Here is a 12,492-nt window from a genome sequence, read left to right as displayed (position 1 = left end):
CGGGTGTTCCAGTCAGTGTAGAAAGACTATAGACTGAAGCATCACCAGCAAAAGAAATTACACAAACTTTATTTCCAGTCTATAACAGACACTTCTTTAAAGACGTGATACATATAGATATGTGGCGAAAAACATGACCATTTACTATGATACCCTTACCTTCGAAAGTATTGCCAACCAGAGAAGTCAAATTTAAATTTTGTGCAATTTAAAAAAGACCGAAGCCTGCTCATCCAACTGTGACTGTTCCAGCTGGCTGCATAGGAGGTAGGCTTTACTCCAGAACACTGCCTCACCGTGTCGGTCCTGGAAACTACGCCTTCAATACAGAGACCTTCAGTAATACTCCACCTTATCACAACACCGCCTCTCTCCCCTGAACATGCATGTTCTAAACCTTCTACACCTTTTTGCCGCTCACGTCGGTCCGCTTGACTCTGAAGGGCCAATAGGGCTGATGGGTTTTGAGGAAGTATTTGACTCTCAAAGCAGGAAGTCTGTGGTTCATTCACAGGGTGTAAGTGACAAAAAGATAATCTAAGTCTCTACAAAGATAAGCAGATGTAGGGTGGACTGTGTGTGTGTGTGTGTGTGTGTGTGTGTGTGTGTGTGTGTGTGTGTGTGTGTGTGTGTGTGTGTGTGTGTGAGTGTGAGTGTGAGTGAGTGAGTGAGTGAGTGAGTGAGGAGAAATGTCAACCAAATCCTTTGTTAAATGATTGATGATTTGTTTCTTTTTAATATAATGTTTAAAATGTGTTTGTTTTAGTTGATTGTGTTTTGCGTATATTTATGTTTGTCTGTGCAATATGTGTCCTGCTGTATTTGACCCGTTTTATATTGTATTCGTTTTTTTCTCTCTATGAAATTGTAAATACAGTGGCAAGAAAAAGTATGTGAACCCTTTGGAATTACCTGGATTTCTGCATAAATTGGTCATAAAATGTGATCTGATCTTCATCTTAGTCACAACAATAGACACAGTGTGCTTAAACTAATAACACACACATTATTGTAATTTTCTTGTCTATATTGAATACATCATTTATACATTGACAGTGTAGGTTGGAAAAAGTCCTAGGCTAAGGACTTCTCCAAAAGCTAATTGGTGTCAGGAGTAAGCTAACCTGGAGTCCAATCAATGATAGGAGATTAGAGATGTTGGTTAGAGCTGCCTTGCCCTATAAAAAACACTCACAAAAATTGAGTTTGCTATTCACAAGAAGCATTGCCTAATGTGAACCATGCCTCGAACAAAAGAGATCTCAGAAGACCTGAGATTAAGAATTGTTGCCTTGCATAAAGCTGGAAAGGGTTAGAAAAGTATCTATAAAATCCTTGATGTTCATCAGTCCACGGTAAGACAAATTGTCTATAAATGGAGAAAGTTCAGCACTGTTACTACTCTCCCAAGGAGTGGCCGTCCTGCAAGGATGACTGCAAGAGCACAGCGCAGAATGCTCAATGAGGTTAAGAAGAATCTAGAGTGTTAGCTAAAGACTTACAGAAATCTCTGGAACATGCTAACATCTCTGTTGACGAGTCTACGATACCTAAAACACTAAACAAGAATGGTGTTCATGGGAGGACACCACGGAAGAAGCCACTGCTGTCCAAAAAAAATATTGCTGGACATCTGAAGTTCGCAAAAGAGCACCTGGATGTTCCACAGCGCTTCTGGTAAAATATTCTGTGGACAGATGAAACTACAGTTGAGTTGCTTGGAAGAAACACACAAGACTATGTGTGGAGAAAAAAAGGCACAGCACACCAACATCAAAACCTCATCCCAACTGTAAAGTATTGTGGAGGGAGCATCATGGTTTGGGGCTGCTTTGCTGCCTTAGGGCCTGGACAGCTTGCTATCACGGATGGAAAAATGAATTCCCAAGTTTATCAAGACATTTTGCGGGAGAATGTAAGGCTATCTGTCCTCCAATTGAAGCTCAACAGAAGTTGGGTGATGCAACAGGACAATGACCCAAAACACAGAAGTAAATCAACAGAATGGCTTCAACAGAAGAAAATACACCTTCTGGAGTGGCCCAGTCAGAGTCCTGACCTCAACCCGATTTAAAATGCTGTGGCATGACCTCGAGAGCGGTTCACACCAGACATCCTAAGAATATTGCTGAAATGAAACAGTTTTGTAAAGATGAATGGTCCCAAATTCCTCCTGACCGTTGTGCAGGTCTGATCCGCAACTACAGAAAACGTTTGGTTGAGGTTATTGCTGCCAAAAGAGGGTCAACCAGTTAATAAATCCAAGGGTTCACATTCTTTTCCACCCTACACTGTGAATGTTTACACGGTGTGTTCAATAAAGGCTTGAAAACGTAGAATTGTGTGTTGTTAGTTTAAGCAGACTGTGTTTGTCTATTGTTGTGACTTAGATGAAGATCAGATCAAATGTTATGACTAATTTATGCAGAAATCCAGGTAACTCCAAAGGGTTCACATACTTTTTCTTGCCACTGTACATGGCTCCAGTGGAGGCTACTGAGGGGTGGACGGCTACTAATAATGGCTGGACTGGTGTCAATGGAGTGGTATCAACCACATGGAATCCACATCTGTGATGTGTTTGATACCACTCCATTGACACCATTCCAGCTATTATTATGAGCCATCCTCCCCTAAACAGCCCCCACTGGAGGGCTATCTTGAAAAAGAGACACTGGTCTCAATGGTGGCTTCCTGCAAAAAAAAGGGTAAAAAATAAAATAAAAACCATGGTATGGTAATTTCATACCAAAAACAAATGGCACTTTCCACAGAACCCGTCAGCATTTTTCTGATATTCTGGCATCATTTCAATTATGATATCACACTGGTGGAGAAAAGCAAGGCAGGGCAACAGCTTGCCGATAGACCGTTTCCAGAGAACGTGTTGGTGGCACCCACACATGCTGACAGTAGGCTCAGTCCTCCCACCCAGTAGCTGCCAAGTAGAAGCAATTCTGTGGAAGTATGACCCTGACTCTCTCTCACCAGCCACCTGCCACAGCCAGGAACACTTGCTGTATGTTTACTGCTCTCAGTGAACAGTAGATGCAGTATACAATACTAAGCCAAGGTCAACATCAATGCATTATCAGTCTGTCTGTCTACTGTGATTGTTGGTGACTACTCAGTTTCACAGTAAACTAGCCGATGCTGAGCTCCATCACACAACTGACGACACTTCTTTGAGCCAGTGATTTTCCCAACATATTGTATGGTTATAGTAACTGTGTTAGACCTGTGAAGTGATGCATACCAGCCTTTTGGCAAAGACACAGTACTGGGTGTGTGCGTTAGTGAGTGGGTATGCACAGTTGAAGTCGGAAGTTTACATACACCTTAGCCAAATACATTTAAACTTAGTTTTTCACAATTCCTGACATTTAATACTAGTAAGAATTCCCTGTTTTAGGTCAGTTAGGATCACCACTTTATTTTAAGAATGTGAAATGTCAGAATAATAGTAGAGAGAATAATTTATTTCAGCTTTTATTTATTTCATCACATTCCCAGTGGGTCAGAAGTTTACATACACTCAATTAGTATTTGGTAGCATTGCCTTTAAATTATTTAACTTGGGTCAAACGTTTTGGGTAGACTTCCACAAACTTCCCACAATAAGTTGGGTGAATTTTGGCCCAATCCTCCTGACAGAGCTGGTGTAACTGAGTCAAGTTTGTAGGCCTCCTAGCTCACACACGCTTTTTCAGTTCTGCCCACAAATATTCTATAGGATTGGGGTCAGGGCTTTGTGATGGCCACTCCAATACCTTGACTTTGTTGTCCTTAAACCATTTTGCCACAACTTTGTAAGTATGCTTGGGGTCATTGTCCATTTGGAAGACCCATTTGCGACCAAGCTTTAACTTCCTGACTGATGTCTTGAGATGTTGCTTCAATATATCCACATAATTTCCCTCCCCCATGATAACATTTATTTTGTGAAGTTTCTCCAAAAAGTACGATCTTTGTCCCTGTGTGCAGTTGCAAACCGTAGCCTGGCTTTTTTATGGTGGAGCAGTGGCTTCTTCCTTGCTGAGCAGCCTTTCAGGTTATGTCGATATAGGACTCGTTCTACTGTGGATATAGATACTTTTGTACCCGTTTCCTCCAGAATCTTCACAGTGTCCTTTGCTGTTGTTCTGGGATTGATTTGCACTTTTCGCACCAAAGTACATTCATCTCTAGGAGACAGAACGCGTCACCTTCCTGCGAGGTGTGACGGCTGCGTGGTCCCATGGTGTTTATACTTGCGTACTATTGTTTGTACAGATGAACGTGGTACCTTCAGGCGTTTGTAAATTGCTCCCAAGGATGAACCAGACTTGTGGAGGTCTACAATTTATTTTCTGAGGTCTTGGCTGATTTCTTTTGATTTTCCCATTTTGTCAAGCAAAGAGGCACTGTGTTTGAAGGCAGGCCTTGAAATACATCCACAGGTACACCTCCAATTGACACAAATGATGGCAATTAGCCTATCAGAAGCTTCTAAAGCCATGAAATCATTTTCTGGAATTTTCCAAGCTGTTTAAAGTCACAGTCACCTTAGTGTATGTAGACTTCTGACTAGAGGTCGACCGATTAATCGGAATGGCCGATTAATTAGGGCCGATTTCAAGTTTTCATAACAATCGGGAATCTGTATTTTTGGACACCGATTTGGCCCTTTTTTTTTTTTTTTTTTTTTTACACCTTTATTTAACTTTATTTAACTAGGCAAGTCAGTTAAGAACACATTATTATTATCACATTATTACATTATTTTCAATGACGGCCTGGGAACGGTGGGTTAACTGCCTTGTTCAGGGGCAGAACGACAGATTTTTACCATGTCAGCTCGTGGATTCAATCTTGCAACCTTACAGTAAGTTGCTAGCTAGCATTAAACTTATCTTATAAAAAACAATCAATCAATCATAATCACTAGTTAACTACACATGGTTGATGATATTACTAGTTTATCTAGCGTGTCCTGCGTTGCATATAATCGATGCGGTGCACATTCGCGAAAAAGGACTGTCGTTGCTCCAACGTGTACCTAACCATAAACATCAATGCCTTTCTTAAAATCAATACACAATACACTTCTCTTGTGTTCATTGCACGCAGAGTCAGGGTATATGCAACAGTTTGGGCCGCATGGCTCGTTGCGAACTAATTTGCCAGAATTTTACGTAATTATGACATAACATTGAAGGTTGTGCAATGTAACAGGAATATTTAGACTTAGGGATGCCACCCGTTAGATAAAATACGTAACGGTTCCGTATTTCACTGAAAGAATAAACGTTTTGTTTTCGAAATGATAGTTTCCGGATTCGACCATATTAATGACCTAAGGCTCATATTTCTGTGTGTTATCAAATCAAATTTTATTTGTCACATACACATGGTTAGCAGATGTTAATGCGAGTGTAGCGAAATGCTTGTGCTTCTAGTTCCGACAATGCAGTAATAACCAACAAGTAATCTAACCTAACAATTCCACAACTACTACCTTATACACACAAGTGTAAAGGGATAAAGAATATGTACATAAAGATATATGAATGAGTGATGGTACAGAACGGCATAGGCAAGATGCAGTAGATGGTACAGTCTATACATATGAGATGAGTAATGTAGGGTATGTAAACATAAAGTGGCATAGTTTAAAGTGGCTAGTGATACATGTATTACATAAAGATGGCAAGATGCAGTAGATGATATAGAGTACAGTATATACATATGAGATGAGTAATGTAGGGTATGTAAACATTATATTAAGTGGCATTGTTTAAAGTGGCTAGTGATACATTTTTACATAATTTCCATCAATTCCCATTATTAAAGTGGCTGGAGTTGAGTCAGTATGTTGGCAGCGGCCACTAAATGTTAGTGGTGGCTGTTTAACAGTCTGATGGCCTTAAGATAGAAGCTGTTTTTCAGTCTCTCGGTCCCTGCTTTGATGCACCTGTACTGACCTCGCCTTCTGGATGATAGCGGGGTGAACAGGCTCGGGTGGTTGTTGTCCTTGATGATCTTTATGGCCTTCCTGTGACATCGGGTGGTGTAGGTGTCCTGGAGGGCAGGTAGTTTGCCCCCGGTGATGCGTTGTGCAGACCTCACTACCCTCTGGAGAGCCTTACGGTTGTGGGCGGAGCAGTTGCCGTACCAGGCGGTGATACAGCCCGACAGAATGCTCTCGATTGTGCATCTGTAGAAGTTTGTGAGTGCTTTTGGTGACAAGCCGAATTTCTTCAGCCTCCTGAGGTTGAAGAGGCGCTGCTGCGCCTTCTTCACAACGATGTCTGTGTGGGTGGACCAATTCAGTTTGTCCGTGATGTGTACACCGAGGAACTTAAAACTTTCCACCTTCTCCACTTATTATGTTATAATTAAGTCTATGATTTGATAGAGCAGTCTGACTGAGCGATGGTAGGCACCAGCAGGCTCGTAAGCATTCATTCAAACAGGACTTTCCTGCGTTTTGCCAGCAGCTCTTCGCAATGCTTCTAGCGCTGTTTAAGACTGCAAGCCTATCAACTCCCGAGATTACCTTGGAATATTGAAGTCTCATGTTAAAAGGAACCCCCAGCTTTCATATGTTCTCATGTTCTGAGCAAGGAACTTAAATGTTAGCTTTCTTACATGGCACATATTGCACTTTTACTTTCTTCTCCAACACTTTGTTTTTGCATTATTTAAACCAAATTGAACATGTTTCATTATTTATTTGAGGCAAAATGTATTTTATTTATGTATTATATTAAGTTAAAATAAGTGTTCATTCAGTATTGTTGTAATTGTCATTATTACAAATAAAAAATATATTTTTAAATCGGCTGATTAATCGGTATCGGCTTTTTTTTGGCCCTCCAATAATTGGTATTGGTATCGGCGTTGAAAAATCATAATCGGTCGACCTCTACTTCTGACCCACTGGAATTGTGATACAGTGAATTATAAGTGAAATAATCTGTCTGTAAACAATTATTGGAAAAATTACTGTGTCATGCACAAAGTAGATGTCCTAACCGACTTGCCAAAACTATAGTTTGTTATCAAGAAATTTGTGGAGTGGTTGAAAAACAAGTTAATGACTCCAATCTAAGTGTATGTAAACTTCTGACTTCAACTGTATGTATGTATGTATGTATGTATGTATGTATGTATGTATGTATGTATGTATGTATGTATGTATGTGTGTATGTGTGTATGTATGTGTGTATGTATGTAGGCCTTCTCACCTGTGGTGGACTTGGCGCGGTGGTGTGTGTCCAGGAAGTCCTGCAGCAGCTGTGATTGGTTGGGAAGTGGGGTCGGGGTGGAGGGACCAGAGGTCGGGGGTGAGGTGGACGCGGCTTCCCGTCTGAGGGTCAGCTGGAGGGTCTGCTCCGAAAACAACATCTGGATCAGACCCAGGTCCAGAGTGGACACACCTCGACCGTTCAGAACCACAATCTCATCCTCTGGTCTCAGCCCTGGGAGAGGAACGAACACAAAACAAACACAGTAAGAAATAAGGGCACACTGTAATTACACAGTATCATCCAGATATGTATGAATATTTCAATATGAATCATGTTGAAGTCAAAGTTAAGGGAACATACCTTCACTGAAGGCCAGTCCATCAGACAGCACCTCACTGACAAAGACGCGGCTGTTCCTCTGTCCGTCTATGTGCCCTGTCACAGCAAAGCCTGACAACAGAGACGAGAGAAGGAGCCAACGATGGTTCGTACGGTGCAATGACCATAATAATGACATACAGCCAATTATTTCTAGGATGTCTGTGGCAATGACACACATACGGTTCCCGTCTGCTAGAGAACCAAACACTCACCAAAGTCCCCAGTGTAGGCAGGTCTGGTCATCTGCAGGGTGAATACATTCAGCAGGAACACCTCAAGCTCGTCATACAACTGCACAAAAGAGGGACAACTCAGCTTAGAAACCACAACTCCACAAGTCAACCAGTGATGTTAAACACAAACTAAACAACGCTATTGTTCTATGCATTTCCAGGGAAGTATTATGCTGAATAGTGTGTTCTCTCACCAAGTCATGTAGTAGTTCGCTGGGTGCAGGGGTGCGGACCTCTACTTTCTGGGCCAAGCATCTGTGTAGTCTGAGACAGTGCAGGCTAGGGTCCAGCTGATTTAACTGTGACAGGAAAACACTGTCTGTCAAACGCCCTGAATGCAGCAATACACAGCAAATACAACTAGTCTAGGCCAGAAACCTGGTCTAAACAAAAAAGGCATTTGGTTATATCTGTGCTGTTGTATCATGTGACATGGGATGTCTTCACTACAGCTCCAAGGTGATTAAGATGAAGTGGCGTCAAGTATGACCTGTGCAATTAATAAAGTGTGTGTGTACATGTGTCTGTGCTGTGTGTAGGGCTGTGACAATACCAGCGTCGCGATATGGCAAAAATGAAAACACGGACCTTTAAAAACCTGCTGTATAAATATTGTGTGCTATAGCTTGGAAAACAAATGTGACTCTGGATTTATTTATTATTTCACCTTTATTTAACCAGGTAGGCTAGTTGAGAACAAGTTCTCATTTGCAACTGCGACCTGGCCAAGATAAAGCAAAGCAGTTCGACACATACAACAACACAGAGTTACACATGGAATAAACAAACATACAATCAATAATACAGTAGAAAATTCTATATACAGCATGTGCAAATGAGATAGGATAAGAGAGGTAAGGCAATAAATAGGCCATGGTGGCAAAGTAATTACAATAAAGCAATTAAACACTGGAATGGTAGGATGTGCAGAAGATGAATGTGTAAGTTGAGATACTGGGGTGCAAAGGAGCAAGATAAATAAATAAATAAAGTATGGGGATGAGGTAGATTGGATGGGCTATTTACAGATGAGCTATGTACAGGTGCAGTGATCTGTGAGCTGCTCTGACAGCTGGTGATTAAAGCTAGTGAGGGAGGTAAGAGTCTCCAGCTTCAAAGATTTTTGCAGTTCGTTCCAGTCATTGGCAGCAGAGAACTGGAAGGAGAGGCAGCCAAAGGAAGAATTGGCTTTGGGGGTGACCAGTGAGATATACCTGCTGAAGCTCAGGCTACGGGTGGGTGCTGCTATGGTGACCAGTGAGCTGAGATAAGGCGGGGCTTTACCTAGCAGAGACTTGTAGATGACCTGGAGCCAGTGGGTTTGGCGACGAGTATGATGCGAGGGCCAGCCAAAGAGATCATACAGGTTGCAGTGGTGGGTAGTATATGGGGCTTTGGTGACAAAACGGATGGCACTGTGATAGACTGCATCCAATTTGCTGAGTAGAGTGTTGGAGGCTATTTTGTAAATGACATCGCCAAAGTCGAGGATCGGTAGGATGGTCAGTTTTACGAGGGTATGTTTGGCAGCATGAGTGAAGGATGCTTTGCTGCGAAATATGAAGCCGATTATAGATGTAATTTTGGATTGGAGATGTTTAATGTGAGTCTGGAAGGAGAGTTTACAGTCCAACCAGACACCTAGGTATTTGTAGTTGTCCACATATTCTAAGTCAGAACCGACCAGAGTAGTGATGCTGGACGGACGGGCGGGTAGCGATCGGTTGAAGAGCATGCATTTAGTTTTACTTGCATTTAAGAGCAGTTGGAGGCCACGGAAGGAGAGTTGTATGGCATTGAAGCTCATCTGGAGGTTAGTTAATACAGTGTCCAAAGAAGGGCCAGATGTATACAGAATGGTGTTGTCTGTGTAGAGGTGGATCAGAGAATCACCAGCAGCGAGAGCGACATCATTGATATATACAGAGAAGAGAGTCGGCCCGAGAATTGAACCCTATGGCACCCCCATAGACTGCCAGAGGTCCGGACAACAGGCCCTCCGATTTGACATACTGAACTCTATCGGAGAAGTAGTTGGTTTCTCAAATGATTGCCTCGCTTGGTTCACCAAGGCTGTTGAGTCTGCCGATAAGAATGTTGTGATTGAGAGAGTCGAAAGCCAGCCAGGTCGATGAATACGGCTGCACAGTACTGTCTCTTATCGATGGCGGTTATGATATCGTTCGGATGACAATGTTTATTTCCAACAATAGGGCTGTTTTCCTAAAGAAGTTAAAAATCGGCTTTGTGTCTCCTTGCCATGATACTAACAAGTATCGCAATCCTGGTATCGTCCCGGCACAAGAAGTGTGGGTGTGAGAATGAACTAGCTAGCCATCCACTCTGTCACAAACCTGAGAGACAGCGTGAGGGCAGGTGACTGTGTGTCACCTGTGCCAACACACAGGTCAGAGAGTGCAGTGTGTGTGGGCCGGGAGACAGACGGACAATGAGAAGGACGGCCAGACAGACAGACAATGAGAAGGACGGCCAGACAGACAGACAATGAGAAGGACGGCCAGACAGACAGACAATGAGAAGGACGGCCAGACAGACAGACAATGAGAAGGACGGCCAGACAGACAGACAATGAGAAGGACGGCCAGACAGACAGACAATGAGAAGGACGGCCAGACAGACAGACAATGAGAAGGACGGCCAGACAGACAGACAATGAGAAGGACGGCCAGACAGACAGACAATGAGAAGGACGGCCAGACAGACAGACAATGAGAAGGACGGCCAGACAGACAGACAATGAGAAGGACGGCCAGACAGACAGACAATGAGAAGGACGGCCAGACAGACAATGAGAAGGACGGCCAGACAGACAATGAGAAGGACGGCCAGACAGACAATGAGAAGGACGGCCAGACAGACAATGAGAAGGACGGCCAGACAGACAATGAGACGGCCAGACAGACAATGAGACGGCCAGACAGACAATGAGACGGCCAGACAGACAATGAGACAGAGACAGTAAACATCTGGAACTGTCTACTGTACAAGCCAGAGCTCTACAATGGGCATAACAATAAATAAATACATACATGAGTTTGTCACAAAAGGCAGTAGAGCGTGGGTTGGTCAAATTACTCACAGATTGGAGCTTTTAACATGATTACATTGACAGAGTGTCATTTCAAAAATGAATAAAAGCAGGGTTAATAAAAGCAAGGCATAACCTAAACTAAAAGCTTCTCTCTTAAGTGCCTATGTTGAAATCAACGATATATCTGCCGTAATATTAACACTCAAAGGGCTCAGTTTTGGGAACGTGAACATCATAACAATCCCTTCTCTGTGACTCTCACCTTGCAGGCTAGGGAGACGACATCAGCCACTGTATGGTCTCGTCTCATAGGCACTTGGATGGCGTGGCTGTCGGGCATGTACACACAGGTCAGTGTTTCTCCACTGCTCTCCCAAAGGCCACCCTCAGGGGGAGCCAGAGAGTAGTGGTTGGCCAAGCTGTCCAGTCTCTGAAAGTAGAGAGAGGGCGAGATGGCGTGAGAGAGAGAGGGCGAGATGGCGTGAGAGAGAGAGGGCGAGATGGCGTGAGAGAGACAGGGCGAGATGGCGTGAGAGAGACAGGGCGAGATGGCGTGAGAGAGAGAGGGCGAGATGGCGGGAGTGAAAGAGGGCGAGATGGCGGGAGTGAAAGAGGGCGAGATGGCGGGAGTGAAAGAGGGCGAGAGAGAGGGCGAGATGGCGAGAGAGAGGGCGAGATGGCAAGAGAGAGAGGGCAAGATGGCGAGAGAGAGAGAGGGCAAGATGGCGAGAGAGAGAGAGGGCAAGATGGCGAGAGAGAGAGAGGGCAAGATGGCGAGAGAGAGAGAGGGCAAGATGGCGAGAGAGAGAGGGCAAGATAGAGAGGGCAAGAAGGCGAGAGAGAGAGGGCAAGATGGCGAGAGAGAGGGCAAGATGGCGAGAGAGGAAAACAGTCAGCGGACAGATCAATAGGTTTCCATTAAACCAATGCAGAAACTGGCAGTAGCTCAAAGTTCAGTGCAGAGATGTCATGCAATTAGCCATTTAGACATCGCAGGACGGAGTCGTTTCATATAATAGCCATCATAATGATGGTGTACACAAGAGGATTGATTACAGGGAGCTATTGGCAGAATTTGCGAGGAACGTGTCTAGACGGGCGACATCTGCACAGATCTACAAAAAGACTTAGCATCATCATGATAATAATAGCCCCATTTAGTTCTAAGTGCCATCCAGATGATTTCATGTTCAGTGATGGATTAATGGCTGCCTTTACAGGCGCTTTCCAGGAGACCATCTGAGGCCCTTAGGCCAATTATTCCCTATCCACATTAACAATGAGGTTGGGGTTAGCATTAATGCTGGGTTGTGTCCTGCCACTGGGCCTCAGAAGCTGCAGTATTTGGGTTTTGGTTGCGACTTCATGTCTCTGAAGGGAAAGAGATTGTGGGCGACACCACTGTAACACCACAGACCACAGCTGCTATACAGGCTCCACATCGCCAAGAACCACTCACACATGTTTCAAAAGTCACAACGAGATAGACATTTCCAGTTGCTATGGTAAGGTCTGGAGGAGAGAGGTGGAGTTCTACCACTTGGAGAGCAAACAGAGTGGTGTATGTGGCTCCGGGATGCTGTCTGTCTGCTGG

At 43.7% G+C, this 12,492-nt stretch overlaps 1 protein-coding gene across 1 annotated transcript in view; it reads right to left on the bottom strand.

Moving 5' to 3' along the window:
* LOC120023131 (T-lymphoma invasion and metastasis-inducing protein 2-like) overlaps positions 1–12,492 on the bottom strand; it is a 75,341-nt gene that overhangs the window by 35,580 nt on the left and 27,269 nt on the right. The window contains exons 8-12 of the mRNA XM_038967111.1: positions 11,161–11,328; positions 8,041–8,145; positions 7,826–7,904; positions 7,593–7,682; positions 7,230–7,463 (exon numbers count right to left, since the gene is read on the bottom strand). Of these exons, the coding sequence (XP_038823039.1) occupies positions 7,230–7,463; positions 7,593–7,682; positions 7,826–7,904; positions 8,041–8,145; positions 11,161–11,328 (676 nt within the window). The remainder of the gene's footprint in view (positions 1–7,229; positions 7,464–7,592; positions 7,683–7,825; positions 7,905–8,040; positions 8,146–11,160; positions 11,329–12,492) is intronic.

Source organism: Salvelinus namaycush, chromosome 28, assembly GCF_016432855.1.
Source record: "Salvelinus namaycush isolate Seneca chromosome 28, SaNama_1.0, whole genome shotgun sequence".
NCBI lineage: Eukaryota > Metazoa > Chordata > Actinopteri > Salmoniformes > Salmonidae > Salvelinus > Salvelinus namaycush.
The sequence above is the reverse complement of the archived record's forward strand: the minus strand, read 5'-3'. Positions and strand labels throughout refer to the sequence as shown.